At 36.5% G+C, this 22,792-nt stretch overlaps 2 protein-coding genes across 3 annotated transcripts; both read right to left on the bottom strand.

Moving 5' to 3' along the window:
* Nucleotides 1-17,453: 17,453 nt before the first annotated feature.
* On the bottom strand, nt 17,454-21,006 carry LOC113343318 (heat shock cognate 70 kDa protein-like). Of its 2 annotated transcripts, XM_026587547.1 has the most exons (3): nt 20,642-21,006; nt 18,383-19,543; nt 17,454-18,268 (listed from the first exon to the last, which is right to left on the bottom strand). In XM_026587547.1, the coding sequence occupies exons 1-2, from the start codon at nt 20,847-20,849 to the stop codon at nt 18,399-18,401; spliced, it is 1,353 nt and encodes a 450-aa protein (XP_026443332.1). In that variant the 5' UTR covers nt 20,850-21,006; the 3' UTR covers nt 17,454-18,268; nt 18,383-18,398. The 2 variants fall into 2 exon arrangements, with proteins under 2 accessions (XP_026443332.1, XP_026443331.1); XM_026587546.1 differs by having other exon boundaries at nt 17,454-19,543.
* On the bottom strand, nt 17,796-18,239 carry LOC113343289 (heat shock 70 kDa protein 3-like). The gene has a single exon (XM_026587529.1). It carries the CDS (start codon nt 18,237-18,239, stop codon nt 17,796-17,798), a length of 444 nt encoding a protein of 147 aa, XP_026443314.1.
* Nucleotides 21,007-22,792: the final 1,786 nt, after the last annotated feature.

Raw genomic sequence — 22,792 nt, 5'->3', positions numbered from 1 at the left:
TGTTCATGTTGTGTTTATCTCTATGCTTTTCACCCCTTTGAGTAACATCATTCTGCAAACCTGGCCCTTGAGACTCAATGTCATCAGAATTACCCAAGTCCACACACCTGAATGTTGAATTACCCTTTCCATTCCTCAAGACTAGGCTCTCCAAATTCGAAAGGCGAGACTCTACACATTCATCCATTATTAAATTTTTGTTTTCTATCCTCATAACTCGATTCGCCAAATGGAAAAACTTCTTCCTCCAATATTCAGTCCCATTCCCATCTTTATCCTTTCTAATCTTCACTTTATCTAATCCACCCTGCAGTTTAATGCACTCTAATTTCTTCTTCTCAAGCTCCATAGACAGTTCAAAACACTTGCTCTTATAATTTTCCACAACCCCAAATTCAAACATAGATTCCCCAGCTTTTGTTGATGATTCTGGTTCTCCAGACCCTTCCATTCTTTCCACAGTTTTCCTCTTCCTCTCAATAGGACCAGCTGCACCTTCACCATGTCCACTTCTCTTCTTCTTCTTCTTCTTCTTCTTCTTCTTCTTCTTCTTCTTCTTCTTCTTCTTCTTCTTCTTCTTCTTCTTCTTCAGATTCTTATAATACGTCGTATAATAATTGTAATGCTTTTGACAAAATTTGGTGTTAGGAATAGGAACACTAGACCATGACCCATCCTGAAATTCTTGCACCTCCATCTGCCATTAGCTTTTAGACAACAACGTTTTTCGTCTGGTGGCAGCTTCATCTTCTTCTCCATCTCCTTGTCCTTGTCCATCTTACTGGAAGTGATCAGAGAAGGTTTTCCTATTAAGAAATCTGTAAAATCTACTTCTCCACACAATTCCATTCTTTCGAGTGTTGGAAGTGATCAGAGAAGGTTTTCCTATTAAGAAAACTGTAAAATCTACTTCTCCACACAATTCCATTCTTTCGAGTGTTTTCCTCTTGGTCCCAACATTGGCAGAACCACCTTCTATATCAGCTGTATATATCAAAAATTCCAAATTAGTTAGACAATGCAATGATTCTAATCAATCAAGCTAATAATTTTGGAAATCTTAAATTACCATAGATTATCCATTAGAGGATTAAACAAAATGAGCCTATGGAATTAGTCAATTAGTTGTCATAATTTAATCAAAATGTAAGCTAAAAACGGACAACAAGATGAAAAGTGGAGAAATGTTACTCACAGATAGTATCATTAGCAGTAGGAGGTGGTCGAATTCCTTTTCTATGGTACTTTACTTTCTTCCAATCCAAGAAAGTTGAATTCCAAGTTTCTGTACCACTACTACTAGAATTATCAGCATCTTCACTACTACTTGTCTTCTTCTTCTTCTTGTGCTTCTTCTGCTGCTGATTATTGTTGTTCTTAGGCTGCTGCTTATCCTGGTCTTTAAATGAAGTATCAAGACCATCATCATCATTAGAAACACCAAGATTCATCCTAGATTTGGTACATCTCCGTCTAACTCCATCACTTCTGCAACAACGCTCTTCATCTGGAGGTATCATCATCATTAAACTCTTATTCTCAGGAGGAGGCGGCTGTTTATCATCACCAGCAGCAGCAGCCGTCGTCTTCTCCATTTCCAACAGCAATATTTTGCCATAGGTCTAGAAATCACTAGAAGAGGAAGAATACAAAATGGACAACTTTTTTGATTTGAATATATTTGAGTGGATGGGGGTTTTATTACTTTCTTAGGGGATGGTTAAAAATACTTCTTCTATTCTGCTGCTGTAATAATGAATTTAAAGTTTAAACTGTAAAAATCTTTGGAGTTGGATGGGCTAGACCTGAAGCACGTCCGGCGAAGATACAGTGCCGGCCCAAAAAAAGGACCGGTGAGGAAGTAATTTTTGCTCATTTTTGTTGTTGCCCTTTTTTACTGTTTGTGCATTGGTGGTTATTCATGGCGTAAGTGGTGCGAGTGACACTGATAGATATGGTATGTCTCTTGCAGAAGCAACTTGAGCAAGTCCGTTGCCAGAACAATGTAGAATTTCATGACCGGGAGGAGAGGTACTGCAAAAGGATGAATGATAACTCCCCTGCACAAGGACCTAGTGAAATTTTGTAGGGATTTCACTAGGACTTTGCCAAGCCAAAAGGATGTTACAGGTAGTCGTGATGTTATTCAAACTGGTAAGGATAGTTTGGGGGGAAATGTTCCAGCTCTGGCTCACCTATATCCATGGACATAAAATGTATAACAATACTGTATGACCATACAGCAATGGTGGATAAATACAATGATAAAGTTATCGACAGCAACATGAAGTTGGAAAGTAAAACCGTGATTTTATTCCAAAATTATCAATCAAGAAGAGAAAAAACATAGCAAATACTTGCACTGTCTGCAGATTTCAATGATGTTCACTACAAGGGCATGAGGTGAAAATGTAAGTAATGGGTGGTGGGGGTGATGGAATTTGCAACAGCTTGTTACTTGTTCTATTAGAGATTGCAATGAAAAACAAGGGGTAATCGAGCTTTAGTTCTAATAATTAAAATTTAAGCATCACGTTATCAGTTCCATGAGCTAAGTTGCTAAACAACATTTGTCTTTTCTCCATGTACACCTATCAAAATAAGTGTAGCTACCATAATTTCACTTACTACCAGTTCTACATTTCATACGTGTAGAGGAGGTTAAAAGGTGATGCAAGATTGTAACCCCAAGTCAAAAAAGCAAAGGCCACTTACACAACGATCTATCACTTGGCTGTTTAATCTACATGGCTGGCAGTTGTTGTAGGTGGGAGGAAAAAAGGATCTTTTCCGTTTTGGTAGACACTGAATCGAGTATCTTCTAGCCATCCTCTTGCAATCAACAACCCCTTTCGGATCAAATATCTCGGGCTCTTTCAAAGACTTCTTCAGGTCCCCTTTGCTGTCCTCTTCCATTAGAAAGTTGGCCAAAGTAGTGATCCTGTTAAGAGGAAATATCAATCGAAGCCAAAAGTGTAGAAAAACGGAAAACCAAGAACAGATACTACTGTGGACTCTACTCATTTCCATTTTGTACTTCCCAATAACTAAGAACATTTTGCAGTCTGGCTTTCCTCCCCTGTGCACTTGCAGCCTCGAGCAAGAAAATCTTGCTCCTGCCATTAACATGACAACTACAGATATGAAATCAAGGGAACACAGCAAATCTTTTATCTAACAATCAAGGAAAAGTCGACATCTAAATATTCTTGTGTTGCCCAACTCTATTGATAATCATATATAGTGTAGCACAGAACAGGGGTAACAGGGATAGGTTTAAGTTTCGTCAGAAACTTAATAGAAAACTGACTCTAGGATCAAGATTCTAAGACAAAAGATTGATAAACAAACTTGATAATAATATTGATAATAAGATGTGTAATAAGATGTGTCTTGTAAACAAGAGTTCCAGAATTTATATAGACTTACATGAACTGATTAAAGGAAAGAGTTTGACGAAAACTAGAAAGGAAATACTTGCGAAGCAAACTAACTTAACTGACGTAAGAGATCAACAGTCATAGTTGATCCAAAAGCATGAGGTCAACTGTTACAGTTGATATAGAAGAAAAGGATCAACAATCATTGTTGATACAGAGAAAGATGTACTACATCAGTCCCCCTTCTTGAAAGAAACTCGCCCTCGAGTTAGCTAATAAGAAAAACTTTATTTTCTCCATATATTGCTCTATACTTCGAGTTGTCATCAAAGAATACGAGTTCTGTTCCTCCATGAAAAATGTAGATATCACGTTTACCGACTTACCACGATCAAACACAAAACTTGTAGTTCTAGAGATCATAAACCGAAGCATCCAAGAAATGTGTCTCAAAGTAGCATAAGAGTTGTGTTTAAGTTTTTCTCGATCGAACACAAAGATACCAACCATACAAATAACGATTACCAGACACATTGTGATTCCATTATTTGAATCGGTGGTTTCTCCCAACCAAACAAGCACGAAGCAAACACGCTCATCCTTGAATTTGGAAGCTCTACATCTATCAACCGTGGTATCTACAAATATTATCGTAGAAAAACTTCTGAAGGTATTAATAATTGATTGCAATATTTCGGTCTTCGTCGTCACACACTGAGTCATCCCTTTTAATTCAAAAGTTTCTCTTCTTCCCTTATCAAAGACTCTATTCGCCAAATTAGGTGCAACTGGGCAAGAAATATTATTGATTTTTCTTAACGTAGAGCATTGCACAAGAGTGCCATTCATGTAAACACCAACGTCTTCATATTTAGTCAAATTAGACAACTTTTCTAAAAACTCTCTGTCTAACGTTATTTTCTCAGATTTTGAGAAAATACGACCACGAATATTTCCAGAATAATTTTCCGGTGGTATGCCTTCTTGAGATAGGCAATCAAGCTTAAGGACAGAAGTATGAAATCATGGTTTATAATTTATTGCCATAGTCGGAATTATCACAAACGAATTCTGATAATTAAGCTCAATAATCTTACTAGGGTGTACATAAAAGATCATACGTGCTTTCTCATGAATAATAACTTGATTATTTTGAACCCTAGATAAAACAGGTATATCAACACCAGCAGATACCAAACGAAGTTCCGATGACTTACCATTAATCGCTGACAAATCATACGAAACCTTGTCGACTGGATTTTCTTCTTCGCCCACAGATGCAGCTGAAACAGCTACAGTATCATTAGAATATGACGAATCCTCTTGAGTTGACAGCGACACTTCTTTATCATCTTGTAACTCCTTAGCATGATGTTTCATTATAAGCATTATTTTCTGATTAGGTCTCTCCAGTTCCTCTATAAACTTATCAAACTTGGTTTCTAAAGAACTAAAGGACCTTCCAAATATGTTGCCGAGCTTGGTTTCAAGTGCTGCATTGAGCTTTGTTTCAAGTGTTGTGACAATGGCATCAATATCCGTCTGTGTCAACTTTTCTCCCATTGAAAAGAAAGGTGGGTTTGTTTGAAAATTTAGGGTTTTGAGTTGTTGCGGAAGCTGTGTAAAGGATCTGTTTCTAGATAAAACAGGGGCAACAGGGATAGGTTTAAGACGTTGTTACCAACTAGTGTAGCACAGATAAGGGTAACAGAGATAGGTTTAAGTTCCTTCAATATTTGTTGATTCTCTTCCATGACAAGAAAAAGTTTTTTTGTGTTTCTTATATCTCTTTCATCATGATGAAACTTAAAACGAAGCTCTAGGTATTTATCGGCATATTCTCGAATAAAAGCTGTTAATTCTTGTTTAAGCTTCAAAAGACTTCCATAGATAGGTCTTCAAGTTTTGTTTTCTTCATGATCAAAAACGAAAATAAGAAAAATAGGGTTTTGAAATTTGCGGAAGAGGGTATAAGGATCTGTTTCTAGATAAAAATCTAAAAACTTTGTATCTGATACCAACTAGTGTAGCACAGAACAGGGGTAACAGGGATAGGTTTAAGTTTCGTCAGAAACTTAATAGAAAATTGATTATAGGATCAAGATTCTAAGACAAAAGATTGATAAACAAACTTGATAATAATATTGATAATAAGATGTGTCTTGTAAACAAGAGTTCCAGACTTTATATAGACTTACATGAACTGATTAAAGGAAAAAGTTTGACGAAAACTAGAAAAGAAAATACTTGCGAAGAAAACTAACTTAAACTGACGTAAGGGCAACAGTCATAGTTGATCCAAAAGCATGAGGTCAACTGTTACAGTTGATAAAGAAGAAAAGGATCAACAATCATTCTTGATACAGAGAAACATGTACTACATCAATATACAAAATTCAGAGTCAGCGTGAATACTGAAATTTCATATTGAGGAGTGAGGTATTTAGTTACAATGTCAATTAAAACTATTTACAGGACCATCTTATATCTCCATCATATTCCAATAGAAAAGGGTAAATGTAAGATGCAGGAACAACTACTCTTTATTTAAACTACCTCGCTCTGCCCTCTCTCCTCTTCTTCTGCCCAACGTCTATTTTTCTTCATCCTCGTTCTTGCCTCTCTTTTCTGAAATTTTCCATTGATTCTTCTTTGCCTATTCCAAATGATCTCTGAGTAGTTTCCCCATCTGGTTTTCGACCCAAAGCCAGATGGGAATCAAAGGAAAGGGGTTGGTTCTCCATTGTTCTTTAAGATTGAATTTTCCTTTTGTTCACCTAAAGGTTCTTGAGATTGGAAACATAGTTCTCATATTTCATTTGCATTATCATACGCATTATCATTCATACATCCGATTAAACTTTTGATTATCTCTGAAATTGTTGCATCTTATACTCTTTTAGTTTCCTTATCAGTTTTAATTATCTCCTTATTTCTTGTTAAATTTCTTTGTTTACTCCTGTTGGATTTGCCTTGCTTGTTTTGATGTTGATTAACTGAGAAAAACATAACAGAATAACTAGAAACAGATTTGTAATACAAACTTTACCTTGAACAGTCAAGGAAAACATCAATTCTTAACATACATAAATTATAAAATACAAACTATTTCGAAATAAATTTAAAACTACCTTCGACCTTATTCTACTTCTTCTTCTTCTTTGGCCTTGTTACCTTCAGTTCGTTCTGTCTATCCAAAAATTATAAAATACAAACTATTTCGAAATAAATTTAAAACTACCTTCGACCTTATTCTACTTCTTCTTCTTCTTCGGCCTTGTTACCTTCAGTTCGTTCTGTCTGTATTAGACTTAGTTCTCTTCATCGGAATCTTCTATCTCGATCATCCCTCCTGCTCTTTCTTGCTGGTAAATAACAAACTTCTCATGAGGATAGGCATAATCCATGCCTGGAGGAAATTCTGCTAAAAAATCAGAAGAAGTTACAGGAACACCGGTAATCAAACGGGTGTGCAAATCCTTATTAGATTGTTTGCCTAACTTCGCCTTCTCGGCCGGACTTAAATTACATAAAGCTAACCTCTGTGCTTGATCGGGATACAAAAAGGCCTCTCGATTGCAGATTGTGCATCTAAAATACTGAAGTCGATGCAACTGGCCTTCCTGGCATCGAATTGCCTTGGCTGATGAAATTGGAGCATCCTTAGGAATTCTAAAGTGATTGCAAGCCATTTCTCAATCTTTTTCTTCTCTTCCTATCTTGAAAGTCTTGTTCTGATTGTTGTGGATATTAAGGTTCTAGTAATTCGCAAATTTATAAGTGTGTGAGTCCTTTGATCTTTCCTTCGCATTTAGTTAAAATTCATTGTATTCTCCTCCTCTCTACTGCAATTTAATTCATTTCTGGCTTCTCATCTTCTTGTGTTCTTCGTCTGCTCCATTAATGGAGGACCAAAACGGTGCCTTAACGAGACTTAGACCCCTCTAGACTTTTCTTAAGCCGTTGGACTGGAGGACCAAAACGGTGCCTTAACGAGACTTAGACCCCTCTAGAATTTAGTTAAGACGTTGGACTAGTAGAGGCCTAATCCTTTATCTAGTCTAATCAACATCTTTAATTTTTCTGGATGAAAACCTGTTAACCTTCACATTAATTACATTAGAAAGATATAGCAATTTCTTTGCGTCTGTCTCTGTGGTAACGTGTTTTTGTCAACACTTAAGCCAGTTTTCTTCTCTCTTTGTCCCTTATTTGTTCAACATTATCTTGTCTCTTATTTGTGTTACTTTTCGATCCTATCATAGGTGTCTTAATTTGTATGCTTCTTTTTTGATTTTAGCCTGTAGGGATGCTGTCGATCCGTGATTGGTCGAGGTTTTATAAACCTTAAAATCTGTTTTTCTCTCTTCTTTTGGTATCCCAAGAATTCAAATTTGTTTTCATCTCTGACATCGCGCGCTCTCTTATTTTTCTAAATCTTCCCTTTCTATTTTTCTTTGCATCCATTCCTGCATTCTCTTGCATAGTTAACTCTTTTCCTGCTCATTCCATTTGCCTTCTTTCTCTTTTTTATCTTTCATCATGAATGATCATAATGCATACAAGCACCTTAGTAGATTATCTATAGCTCAAAGATACGCAAATTACACCAACGTTGGCATTCTACCAACTCCACCTGCTTTAATGAGGGATTTTGGCACTAAAGAGAATAGCATCTTAGTCAGACTTTTCTCAACTGATACTTACTCGACTGAAGACATTAGAAGTGTTCTCAGACATTTCAGGCGGCTTAATATCGGTTTCCAAATTAGGGAGGTAGATCCAAATCTGTTTATTATCACTTTTCGCACTTCTGAGGATCTCAGCTGGGTTGTTATTAATGGTCCATTGTATCCTTATGGTAACGTTATGTCAGCTCATTCTGCTTTCCCGGGTATGCAAATATCAACGGAAGTAGTCAATGAAATACATCTCTGGGCATGCATCTCTAACACTAAATTTGAGCATCGATATGGGCAACGTATCGGCTTAATAGCTAGCAAAATAGGAATTGTGAGTAGAGCGGAAAGGCAGTTTTGATGTTGAACCAAGAGTACTAGTTTGGGTTAACATAGAAAAACCATTAGTCAAGAAACTTAGAGTCAAAGTAGCTAACCACCCTGTGAGAGAACTTTTCTTTTCTTATCTTAATCTCCCTTCCAAGTTCTGATCTTTATGCAACCGTTTTGGACACAAGATCAATCAGTGTGTTATACTTCAACATAGACCTTTGGAGGATATTTACGATATCTACATGCCTTCACCAGGTCCTGCATATGACATCTTTGTCTTAGATAACACATCAATTCAAATTTGGAATCCTCAAGACAATACTGATGCTCATGGAAGAATGGGCTCAGTTGAGGAATTCTTGGATAACCCTAATAATAGAACATCTTTATTCGAGTTATACAGGGAGGAACATCCAATGACTATTAACCCTGTTAACCCTGTCCTGCACCAGTCGGAGGTTAACCATGAGTATGAAGTATTGGGACCGGTAACGTATGAAGAAGAAATGCCTCAGGCATCTAGCTGTATTCTGGGAAAGAGAACTTTTCCTTTTAACTTGCCTGAAAATTATATTCCACTTCATGAGTCGAGTGTTGAATCGGTGAGATCGGGTAACTCAGAAACGTATAGAATAATTCGTGCATTGGAACCGATTCAGATTAACTCTGACCAAGTTTTGGAACCGCAACAAGTTCAAGATAATCCGATAAACATTAGAACTGAACCAGATCAAAGTAAAGTGGCTAGAAGATTATCTTTCTCTTCTCCTCCGTATGTGGATGCTAATGAACATCTATCTCGTTCTCCTTCAGGGGAATCCATAGCGTCTTCTTCAATTGCATCACATGTTCATTCTCCGGTTATCAACATTTCATCATTGCATTCGAACATTGCATCTCCATTAATCAACCCAAATCGGCATTCTCTATTTCTGTACCAGATTTGTTATCTTCTTCTTCTTCAGAAGAACTGAGAATTTTGGTCTCTAGTGCTGATAACATGCATTCATTTAATCAACATGGCTCCAATCTCAAAGAACATAAGAAATCAATGGATGATCCTGTTCCAATCCCTTTTTCTCTTGATTCCCCATCAGTGCCTAATGTCGAAAACCAGGTAACCCTAAAATTTGAACTTATTCATTTACAATATGTTTTTTCCTTTGATTGATTGATATTCTCTACCTAGTTTGCTGTTAATTTAGAGAATTGATAATTGATTTAGCATAGGAAAACTTTGTCACTCTTAGGTCCACATTTTCACCCAATTACTTAGAATTTCTAATTTTCCCTTAATTTAGATAAAAATAATCATCTTCTGTTTGCTAACCATGAAAATTATTGCTTGGAATGTCCAAGGGTGTGGAAACCCTTTCACACAAAATCACCTAAATCAATTAATAAGTAAGGATAAACCAGAAATCATCTTCTTATCTGAAACTAAATCTAAAAGACACTTAGTGAAAAGTATCCTTAATGACTTCCCTAATACTCATATAGTTGATCCAATTGGAGCAGTAGGAGGGCTAGCTATAGGATGGGTTGATGGATTCTCATTTGAAATTGTGCAGTGGAATCTAAACATGATAAATATCATAGTTCATACCAATACAGACTCTATTCCTTGGCTTCTAACTTGCTTCTATGGTAGTCCTTATCCATCTAACAGAAATGAAGCATGGGACTTCATCTCTGAAATAGCTAATCAGGTCAACAGAAATTCTATGCCTTGGATTTTACTTGGTGATCTCAACATGATTTTTAGTCAGGAAGACAAACTAGGAGGATTACCCTTCAAAAAGTCTGATAGTGACTATTACCAAAATATTCTAAATTTAGCAGGACTCCATGATATTGGCTTCAAAGGTTATGATTATACTTGGAAAAATCACAGGGAATCTACATCTCACATTCAAGAGAGGATAGATAGGGCAGTTGCTAATCTAGAATGGAGTGATAAATTCCAAAATGCAGAATTATCTCATCTTGTGGCAGTAGGATCTGATCATTTTCCTATTTCTCTAAATTTAGACACTACATTTACTAAAGCCCTTCACACTTTTAAATTTTATGATACCTGGCAAAAGGATATCTCTTATGTTCAAACCATTAGAGAGTCATGGAACCATGTAATCAATGGAGATCCTACAACTTCTCTATCTTGAACCTCGAGAATGTACAAACTAATTTAGATTACTTGAGAAAGCATGTTTTTGGCTTACCCTCTAAACAAATTAAACAATTACTTTCCCAAATAAATAATTTTGACAAAGCTAACTTTATTTATCAAAAGGAAAACAAAATTAAAGAAAAACTTTCCCAATTAGAAAGCTTATATGCAACTCAAGAAGCCATAGCTAAACAACGATCTAGAGACAACTTAGTTCAGTTAGGTGAGAAAATACTAAATTTTTCCATACTAATACCCCGAAAAGAAGAAAATGGAACACTATTGTCTATTGAGTGTCTTAAAAGGAAGGACAATGTGCTTTCCTTTAAGAGAGAAGAAATACAGGAGTCCTTATGGACTATTTCTTCTCTTTTTTTTTTCCCTTCTCCTCCTCCTGACCCCAATCCTCTTATTTTCCAAAATATAAGCCCCTGTATTAATTATGACATGAACTCTACTCTTAACTTTGTCCCCTCAGTTGAGGAGATATGGCAAGTTATAAAGAAATTAAAACCCAATAAATCCCCTGGCCCAGTTGGCTTCCCAATTATTATTTTCAAACTTAATTGGGAAAATGTGGGTGATCAAGTTGTTTCTGCAATTCAAGAGTTCTTTGAAACTGGTACTTTAATCCCTAAATCTAGATACCCTAAGCATCCTAGTGGCTTCAGACCAATAGGTCTTTGTAACACTATTTACAAAATAATAGCCAAAATTCTATCAAACAGAATGAAACCCTTTCTAAACTCCTTAATTTCTCCATTTCAAGCAGCCTTCTTATGAAAAAGACAAATCTCTGACAATATAATCATTGCTCAAGAGATAATTCACTCTCTTAAAAAAAAGAAGGCCAAGCATGCTGGAATGGGTGTTAAAATTGACATGTCAAAGGCATTTGATAGAATCGACTGGAACTTCTTAATGTCCTCTATGAAAGCATTTGGTTTTGATGATAACTTTTGTAATCTCATCTACCAATGTATTTATACTTCTTCTATTGTTGTTTTGCTAAATGGAAGCCCAGGGGAATATTTTAGACCTTTCAGGGGACTTAGACAAGGAGATCCCCTTCCTCCATACTTATTCACCATTTGTATGAAAATCTTTTCCAGAATGCTGCTAGAAGGAGAAGATAAGAAGCTAATCAATGGTGTCAAAATAACCCCAAAGAACAATCCTCATCTTTTCTTTGCAGATGACTGCCTGTTGTTTATTAGAGCTGACTTGAAGGAATGTCACAATATTCTGTCTATTATAGACTCTTTTGGCAAAGCCTCAGGACAACTTATAAATTTTGAGAAATCTGGAATCTTCTTTAGTAAAAAAGTGCAACCTAAACATCAAAGAATGATAAGTAAAATTCTAAAAATAAAGAAAATTAATCCTCTTGACTCTTACTTAGGAACACCTCTGTTTATCATTAAAGCAAAAATTAAATTGTTTGAAGACTTAGTTGCAAAGATGGAAACTAAAATAAAAATATGGATGGGAAAATTACTTGCTCAAACAAGCAAACTTGTTCTCAATAAAGCAAATCTGGCTAGTATGGCTAGCTACCAAATGAGTTGCTTCATCTTACCCAAAAGAATTACTAATAAAATAGATGCACTCCAAAGAGATTTCTGGTGGGGTAAAGAAACTAACTATAAAGGTTATTACCCCAGATCATACGTAAACCTAAACATAAAGGGGGGCTAGGTCTAAGAAATGCACATAAGTTTAACTTGGCCATGATAGCTAAACTAGCCTGGAGACTCTTATCAGAACCTAATGCACTGTGGGTTTCTCAATTGAAACCAAGATACTTTAGACATACTTCTCCCTTTAGAGCCAAAAAACCTACCACGGATCTGGAGATGTATTTTTAAAGGTATAACATTAGTTGAACAAAATAGCATATGGGAAATAAGGGATGGTAAAAAAACTAGTATTTGGGATGACAATTGGATCTCTAATCTGGAAAACAATCTCAGTAACTGGAAATCAACAACTAACAACCATTTAACACTTGTGGAAGATCTTATGGATCCCATCACAAAGAAGTGGAATAATACTCTAATTTTTGGAATGTTCCTCAATCATATAACTGAAAAGATTATAAATACTAGAATAACAAAAGGTAAACAAGATACTTTGAGGTGGCTTCTTACAAAATCTGGGAATTTCTCTGTTAAATCTATGTATAACAAACTAAATGAGAAGACCATGAACCACTACAATCTAAGACAACTAGACTCTTTCTGGAAAAAAATCTGGAACCTAAATATATCTGACAGAATAAAAAAATTCGCACGGAAATGCTTACAAAACGCTTTATCAACGAACCAAAAATTGTCTAAATTTATGGAGGATGTACATCCTCAATGCTCCTTTGGCTGCCCGGATGAGGAATCAATAGAAAACCTCTTAATTTTTTGTCCCTATGCTCAAGAGATCTGGGCATCTGAACCAAATCCTGTGATTGCTTGCTTTCTGAATACTATCTCTTTCTTAGATATCTGTAAACATTGGATGAAAAATCCTAATCAAACTATTTCTTTAGAGCTCATATTAACCAAAGCATGGTTTATATGGAAAGAACGATGTAATAGAGTTCTCGAAAAAACTTCATTATCTAGCTCTCAATTAAGTTTAGAAATCCAGAGACATTTAGACTTTTGGAATACACATTCTAAGCCTTTGAAAAAAATTAGAAAACAAATTTCTGATTCTTGGATTGCTCCTAATAAAAATCAATGGAAAACTAATATGATGCAACATCAATCTCAAAGACTATGCCTGCAGGTTTTTCTTTAATCTTACGAAATGATGCAGGTGAATTCCTACAATGTAGAGTAGGATCAGTCTCAGCTACTTCCCCTGAAGAAGCGGAAAAAATAGCTTTACAACAGGGAGCGAAATGGGCAATGGAATTGGGACTATCGAATTTTTTGGTGGAAGGTGACTGCAAATGTCTAATGGACTACCTGAATGGAAAAGAGTCAGAGATTGAATGCCGAAACCAGTCCAGAATGGAAGAAGTCAAGAATGATTTTAGTTTGTGTCAGTCTTTTTTGGGTTTTAGTTATGTTCCAAGAGCTGCAAATAGTGTAGCATACCTCTTAGCAAAAGAGGCAAAAGCTTTTAGACAAACTTCGAATTGGAGTAGAACTCCACCTTCTTGTATTACAAATGCTGTTGAAGTAAATAAATCTAATGTTAGGATGAACTCAGTCATGCCTACATTGGATAAATCTACTTTCTGTGATGGAAGGGTTTCTAACTCCCTAAGTTAGTTCTTTTTGAATGCACTTAACTTACAAAAAAAAAAAAAAGGATAAATGTATTTTATGATGAGTCCTCTTGACACAAAACTTGATACTATTGGAAAGTAAATCCAAATAATAGAGGAATTGCCTCGTTCATATGATATCGCTACTAGAGATCTTAATAAAACAACCTTACCAATTCCGCCACAGATTGTGAAAAGAGTCCATCCAATAAATTAAGAAGGTTATTATTGGGGCGTCACATTCTATTAGAAGGGCGTCACCTAATAGGACAAAAACAGGTCACCTATAAGTAATATCAAAAACCCCTTATCTAAAATAAATTTGTAATGACTAAACAACCCTTATGTACTTAATTTTAATTTAATTTAATTAGATAAAAATTAAATTAATGAATTTTGTTGTATACTTGGTGAATTCTGGGACAAAGTTTTTGTGGGAAGAAAAACTGGCCGTAAAATAAAATTCTACGGTTGGAAATAGTCCAAACCTGGACGTAAAATCACTTATACAGTTGGAAATAATCCAAACATGGGCGTAAAATCACTTCTACGGTTGGAATTAAAAGAAAACTAGACATAAAATCAGATTCTACGGTTGGAATTAAAATGAACCTGGACGTAAAATGAGCTTTTACGGTTGGAACTAATTCAAACCTGGACGTAAAATTACATGCAAATAAAATTCTACGGTTGGAATTAATCCAAACCTGGACGTAAAATCACTTCTACGATTGGAAATAATTCAAACCTGGACGTAAAATCACTTCTACGGTTGGAATTAAAAGAAAACTGGACGTAAAATCAGATTCTACGGTTAGAATTAAAAGAAACCTGGACGTAAAATGAGCTTTTACAGTTGGAACTAATCCAAACCCGGACGTAAAACTACATGCAAATAAAATTCTACGGTTTGAATTAATCCAAACCTGAACGTAAAATCACTTTTACGGTTTTTAAGTTTTTATTTTAGTTAAAGGGTAATCTAGACATTTTGTATATGTGTTAGGATATCCCATAACTACTTTTTTGGACATTAAAAATCCAAATGAAGCCCCTCTATTGGAGTGTGGCGCCCCAATAATAGCCTTCTAAATTAAGCATTTGAACATAGACGGTATATAAATGTAAACTAACAAGCTTTTAAATTCTTGCAACATTGTATTTTAACTACACAGACAGTAATTTGATGCAGTTTAAGTATAATCGAAATTGGAAAAAAAAAAAAAAAAAAAAAAAAAAGGAGGAGAATTCTTAATATACCTTAGCACATCAGAGAAAAGGAACAAATATTTCGTCTTCGGATATCTGCTGTCAATGGAGAGCACAAACAGCTCTCATGCAGAGCTGAGGATCCTCTTCAAATGAGGAAAGCATATCATCCTCAGATTTCCATTTCCTTTCTTTGTCGTCATTCCTATTCCTGTATTTCATCGCCAGCATTTCCATAAGGCCACCAAGAGAAGTTCCTGAATCAGGAGAAGTATCGGAATCTTCAGATTCGCCAAGACTTTGAGCATCGTTATCAGAGACCAAGTTGACAAAAAGCTTTTTACTCATTTCCAATTGATCATGTTGAGATTGTATCACATCTGAACAGCCCCTACCATTCCCTTCTTCAACGTTTTCACCCCCACTTGATAAATGTAGACATCCAGAAGAAATGTTCACAGCAGAGTATTTGGGAAATTCTGACTCTGATTCATGATGCTTATTGACACCAACGTCATAAATAATATGGAGCACCTTCTCTCTGGTTTGAAAACTAGACTCTCCAAATTTGAATTGCGAGACTCTAAACATCCCATTGTTGAATTTTCATTCTCCATCCCCAGAACTAAGCTCTTCAACTTTGCAATGCGAGACTCTACACATCCAGCCATTGTCGAATTCCCGTTATCCTTCCCCTGGAATCGACTCTCCATGTAGGAAAACATCTTCTCCCAACTTGCAGCAGCATCCGCAGGCGTCCGTTCAGTCTCAGCAGTCTTTCTAGTTTCTTCTACCTAGGCTAGTTTACCCTGCAGTTTAGCGCATTCCAATTTCTTCCTCTCAAGCTTCAAAGACAATTCAAGACACTTCATCTTATAATTTCCCGTTTTCTCCAAGTCAACCACACCTTCCTTGGTGATTTTAATTCTCCAGACCTTTTTGTTCTTTTGACGTTTTTCTTCTTCCTCCGAATATCGGCAGAACCACATTCTACAATTGTATCAGCTGCATAAAAAATCCCCAAGTAGTTACAATGGAATAATTGTTACTGTTCCTCTGGAATTTCTCAATTATCACAAATTTAAACATGTAAGCAAACGAAAAGAACAAGAAACATCAATAACAACCACATCAAAAATCACTACAATGAAGATACATTGAAGCAGACAGAAATGTATGCAAGAGTTACTCACAGGGACAGTTATCATCAGTAGCTGGTTGATTAGTTGTTTCATCAAGTAGCAGGTCACCTTCCATTACCATCTTCCTCCGTTATTTCAACCACTGGTTTTTTCAGTGGTTTTAGTTCTCAAGAGCTTTTTGTTCTTTTGACATTTTTCTTCTTGGTCACTAATTTGGCAGAACCACCTTCAACAATCTTGTATCTGCTGGATAGAAAATTCCCAACACAGTGATCTTACTCCTTTGGGGGACTTTAATTAACAGATGAAACTGTGAAATTTCTCAATTAATTATCAAATCCGAAGCAAACGAAACAAAAATCACCAGAAATGAAGATCCACTGAAAATGGGAGAAATGTGTGTAAGAGTTACTCACAAGTATCATCACTAGTAATTTGTTGAATTCCTCCTGCTTCACCTTCCTCTGATACCTTCTTTCCACTTGAGTTCTTCTTCTTATGAGGATACCTACCATAGAAATGTTTTTGACAGAATTTGGTCCTAGGAACACTATCATCATCAGAAGCAGCGCCACGATTCATCCTGAAATTCTTGCATCTCCATCCTCCATTAGCAGTTTCACAACAACGATGTTCATCTGGAGGAATCTCATCAACCATCCCCATCTTAGAAACACCGACAGTATCAACATCACCAGATTTCATCTGAGTCATCTCCATTACACCAACTAGAAGAAGAAGAAAAAAGTTACAGTATAAATTTTGCCTTAGGTAGATGTTTTTGACAATTATACCCTTACAATTATTGGAGAGAGTCATACGAGGGCTTTCTGGTCATAAAGATTTTTGTTATTACTGACTTACTTTAGTGTAGGAGCTGTAAAAAGTCTTTGCTTCTACTCCAGTAGTAAATTCAAGGGAATACAGAGCCACTGTTACAAGGGTCTGTTTGTTGTGCTTAAATCGGAGGTAATTGGAGGGTGCCGTGCAGTGCCGCCGCGAGGTGGTGGTAAGCTCCATTTGACAGCATGTCCAAGTTCAGTGGCTGTATTCGTATTTTTACAATGTTGCAATAATGTTTACTCAATGTTTTGACATTCCGGTGAAAGCGTAAAATCCCTAAAGATGAAAATGAAAAACCTATTTAATTGCATAGTTAGCACTTAAGAAAGACAATTGAATGATGGGGCACCTGTTAGCATCCAGTCTTGGGTTTTCAGCATCAGTTTCATGAGAAACAACAATGGGTCTTAGAAGGAACACAACATCTTTCTCATGTAAAATAAATAACTGATAATATAACCTTAAATTGGTCCATAAGTTAAGTACTGTTTATATTAAACTTGACACTCCTGAAGATAATGCAAGAGTAAATGCACACAAATTAGCAGCTAAACAAGTCGCGAAAACTTCACTTACGCTAGGAAACATCATTGTGCTTACCCTCGTCTGTCAAAGGTTGAGAGCAAACAATGCAAGTTATGTATACCCTTCTACCTAAAAGTTAAATCACTAACAAACACAACCATGAAAGTAGAAAACCTAATTAAAGACTATTACGTATGAACTATGGCCAAACTATAACTAACCATGTCGTGGCATAACACCTGATCAGAGGAAACCAAATGATCTTAAGATTTTCGAAAATTTTGATGCAACACTGCCTGATCTTGTTGAAGGAGGGCTATCAGTATCACCCTGCTGGTACAGCTTATCAACGATAGGGTCGCATAAATTCTGTAATGCCTTCATCTTGTCAATGATATCGTCTGTCTTACCAAGTTCACTGCTTTCCAACCACTGAACGGCGTTGTTGACTGCATTCTTGATATTCTTTTTATCCTTGGATGATAGCATCCCTCCGTTATTACTGATCATGCTCCTCATCTTGATTGCATATGTCTCAAAGGTGTTCCTTAAGTCTACCTTCTTCCTGTGTTTTTCATCATCTTCCTTGTATTTCTCAGAATCCTGAACCATCCTCTTAATCTCATCAGAAGACAACTTTCCCTTATTATTTTTGACAGTAATCACATTTTTACTACCTGATTTCATGTCCTCGGCAACCACCGTCAATATACCATCTGCATCAATATCAAAATATTCTGTAAGCTTTACAGCATTACGAGGCTCTGGTGGAATTCCTTGCAACACGAAGGTACCCAACAAGTTATTGTCACTGGTGTTAATTCTCTCACCTTCGAATATCAAAAACTACGCACTAATTTGATCGTCCAAAACCGTAGTGTAACCTTTTTGGTTCTTGGTGGGAATGCTTGTGTTCTTCGGGATCACCACACTCATACCACCTCCTTTTGTCTGAACACCAAGAGAAAGAGGGGTGACATCCACTAACACCAGGTTCTGCACCTTCTCATTAGCCTCACCACTCAAAATAGCAGCTTGCACAGCAGCACCATAAGCCACAGCTTCATCAGGGTTGATGCTCTTGCAGAGTTTCTTTCCATTGAAGAAATCTTGCAATAGAGACTGAATCTTTGGAATTCGAGTGGACCCACCTACGAGAACAATTTCTTGAATGCTACTCTTGTCCATCTTAGCATCAGTCAAACACAGCTCAACAGGTTCCATACATTGCTTGAACAAATCCATGTTCAACTCTTCGAATTTAGCACGAGTGATAGATGCATGAAAATCAACTCCTGCATATAGACCATCAATCTCAACTTTTGTCCGAGTAGTAGATGAGAGAGTTCTCTTTGCCCTCTCACATGATGTTCTTAACCTCCTAATAGCCTTCTGATTTCCACTAATGTCCTTCTTGTGCTTCTTCTTGAATTCTTGAACCAAGTGATTAACCACTCTATTATCAAAATCCTCTCCTCCAAGATGGGTATCTCCAGCTGTAGCCTTGACTTTATAGATTCCTTCTTTAATGCTGAGTATTGAAACATCCAAAGTACCACCACCAAGATCAAAGATGAGAACATTCTCTGCAACAGCATAGCTCGCCTTCTCCTTTACAGTGGCTACATTGGTTTCCTTCTTATCTAGACCATAAGCAATTCCTGCCCACGTTGGTTCATTGATGATTCGTACTACATTAAGGCCAGCAACTATACCAGCATCTTTAGTAGCTTGGCGTTGTGAATCATTGAAGTAAGCAGGGATAACAGCATCCATAACAATTGTGCCAAGATAAGCTTCAGCTGTTTCTCGCATCTTAGTGAGAACCATGGATGAGATTTCCTCAGCTGATAACATTTTAACCTGTCCCATGCAATTGACTTGAATCATTGGTCTCTTGACTTCTCCATCAACGACTGTGAAAGGCCATAGCTTGATGTCACTCTGAACAGAGGTATCGTCGAATTTCCTGCCAATTAAACGTTTCGCATCTACAAAACAGAATAAAATTCAGATAATGGTATTGAGATGCTAACTCAAAAACTGTTGGAACATGTAATTTGTCAAAGTGTAAATTAAGAAAAGAAATCTCTAGAAAAATCTAGAGAAAAAGTAGCCTAGAATTGTCTAGGCTAATACAGTAAAGTCTATACTGTGAACTAAGTTCCGCTCTTAAGATTAGAAATTATCAAGAATTTTCTAGGTAGTTTCCTGGTCCGTTGTAAAAGGTGACTTACTGTGAACTAAGTTCCGCTCTTAAGATTAGAAATTATCAAGAATTTTCTAGGTAGTTTCCTGGTCCGTTGTAAAAGGTGACTTACTGGTGAACATTCAAGCAATAGAAATGTGGAGTATAAAGTCTTGGTTATGTAAGCCTATAAATAGGCAAGTCCAGTTCATTGGCAAGCAAGCAAGAAACATCAATACAAAGCGAGTTTTAAGAATCAACTCTTGCTTCAACTTCACTACTACTGGAGTTCTAGGATCTCTATACGATCCCCAAAAGAGTATCATGGATGTTTCCATATTTTCATATTTTTTTTAACAAAATCCACAAGCTGGTCTCTTAATATTATCTAGCAAATTAAGACAACACAGACAACGCTAATAGATGAAAATGATAGACGTATGCATGGTTGCTGCAGAGCCATAAGGAATTGTTTGTAAGGATTAGTCAACATCTCTTAAATACTAATAGACGGCAAAACGAAGGTCGTAGTGCATATGGATTAGTCAGGACTAGCCTTAATGTGAAATTTCATGCCTAGTCCAGATCTCTTAAATAGATGCCAGAAGGGTACCTCTATACCACCTGATCATGTCTTTCACAACTCAAGTGGTTTGTTTACACAACCACCGTGCATGGTGGCCGGATTAACACAAGCCTCAAGGTCAGAACTCAATTTGAATTTGTACTAAACTCTATATACTTACCACACTGAACAAACAAAATCATGAAAATCTAGATACAAATTCTGAAGAACTTTAAAATGTGAAATTCGCAGTGCAAATTAATGAAATCTCAACATGATAATGAAATTTCAGATAATCAATCGATAATTGGAATTTAGGAAAGTAGTGAGTCTCACCAAAAACAGTGTTGATAGGGTTCATAGCAACTTGATTCAGAGCACCATCTCCGATCAAACGGTGAGTATCAGTAAACGCAACATAAGATGGAGTAGTACGATTTCCTTGATCAGTAGGGATGATTTCAACACCGCCATTCTGCCATACTGCTACACATGAATAGGTTGTTCCCAAATCAATCCCAGTTGCTGGTTCTACTGCAACCATTTCTAAAACAGAAGAAATCTCAACTATGAAACCAGAGAAGAGACCAGAATTGAGCTTAAAATCTGAATGAAATCTGTAAAACCTAGCTAATTTCTTGACCTAGAGAGGCAGAAAAGTGGTGAACTGAAAGAGGGTTTGGTGTTCTGCATCTGGGAAAGAAATAAAAACAAACGGAATCCAAATTGTTTTCTAGATTTTAGTTTGGATTTCATTTCACATCCGGGAAGTGCTTTTGGGACTTTCGCGGAAGCAACCTATTGTGTAAAAAGTGAGTGAGCTAGGATCACGGGTATGGGTTTGGGTTGGTAAAATCTTGCTATCGAGGGTGCATTATTTAATAGATTTGGGTGCATTTTTTTTTTTTGCTGAGTCTTGGTTGTCTAGGTATTACCGCATTTATGAACAGGGAATCATTTATTATTAAAAAATATTGTGCTAAATCTTATTACAGAGTAGTGTATAATTACGTTTATGTTATTTAATGATAAAAGTAGATTTTGGACGTCAACTAAGTTAAATGCGCAGAAAAGAATGAGATGAAAGTGAAGCCCAAAAACGAAGAGGAAGAAACAAAAAATGATAAGTTGGCTTTGGAGTTTCTAATAATGTTTTCATTCTTCCATTTGATTGAGCTGAGTTCTACTTGAGCATAAACTATGAGTCTTTTGCAGTCTTCTTTTTATCAAAAAAGTCTGCAAATTCACATCCTTTGCAAAGGTTGGGAAGACGTGGGTCAGCTGAGGTGGCAGAGTTCGACTGGATAAGGCGGACGGTGAACGAAGGTACCATTTGTACGAAAGGTATATCAGCAGACGATGGATCTAGAGACAACAAAGATATACCTAGAGCATAAGGGACTATAAATACCAAGCCTCACCAACAAAATAAGGACATTCAATATCTAGGAGAGAAGATCTAGTCTTAAGCTTATACCTCTTTAATGTTTAGAACTTAAGTGTTTACTACAACTTGAGTTATCTCTATTACTTTGGGAAGCATTTAAGATCTTTGTAACCACCATACTTAATACAAACAATCATTCATTACATTGTGGACGTAGACAACATGTCGAACCACGTAATTTCTTGTGTCTCATAATAACTTATAAGCTTTTACATCTTACTTATGTTCTTCGTTATTATTTATGATCTTTAGCATCTTTTATTACTTAGTATTATCAGTTCAACAGAGGTATCGATACTTCTTAGCATCAGATCCTCTGAGCTGTATACATCACGTAGACTACGGGAAAACAAGTAGTCACAGAACTGGTCTCCAACTTACTGAGAAGATATTAGATAGAGGACTAGCTAATGAAGCTTGGCTAGAAAATCAACCCAACACTACCATCTCCAATCTCACTGTCATTGGTTCTTATCATAACCCTATCATCCTCAATACCAATTCCTCATGGAAACATGGTCAAATCCCATTCAAATTCTTTGGCCCTTGGCTCAACCATGAAGACTACAAAAGCATTATAGGTGAGTGCTGGAAGGCTAACCATAACCCATCTCTAAACCTTTCTTTAACAAACTAGAGCTGCAGGTTTTTCCATCTGTGTGCCAGGAATGTGAAACCCAATACACAAACTTCCCTTGAAAAACAATGAACAAATGCTCCCTCCACCCAGCAACATGTTAGCGACACCTTCATGAAAATCAATCAGCATACTGAATTCTGCTCGCTCAGCCTTTCCACTGAACAACTTGAGGTTCATTTGCAAATGAAAGATGCTTCACCAGCCTTCTTGTTCACATTAGCCTCATCTTCCATTCAATTTTCAAATTAAGGAGAACTTGATTACTACTTAAACCACCATATATGCTCAAATTAAGGAGAACATGATTAAGGAGGTTACTACTTGCTCTGCTTTGACAGGCCAATGCAGCATCTCCTTCAAATTTTGCAACAATGAAGATGAACATATACTTGAACTAGTA

Source organism: Papaver somniferum, unplaced genomic scaffold (assembly GCF_003573695.1).
Source record: "Papaver somniferum cultivar HN1 unplaced genomic scaffold, ASM357369v1 unplaced-scaffold_57, whole genome shotgun sequence".
NCBI lineage: Eukaryota > Viridiplantae > Streptophyta > Magnoliopsida > Ranunculales > Papaveraceae > Papaver > Papaver somniferum.
This window is presented reverse-complemented; position numbering and strand designations above follow the sequence as displayed.

Excerpts from the sequence above, each read along its gene's own strand:
- LOC113343289 (XM_026587529.1), bottom strand. The coding sequence starts at position 18,239 with ATGAAATCAGGTAGTAAAAATGTGATTACTGTCAAAAATAATAAGGGA.
- LOC113343318 (XM_026587546.1), bottom strand. The coding sequence starts at position 20,849 with ATGGTTGCAGTAGAACCAGCAACTGGGATTGATTTGGGAACAACCTAT. Across the intron at positions 19,544-20,641 it reads CCCTATCAACACTGTTTTTG|ATGCGAAACGTTTAATTGGC; the intron begins GTGAGACTCACT and ends TCTGTTTTGTAG.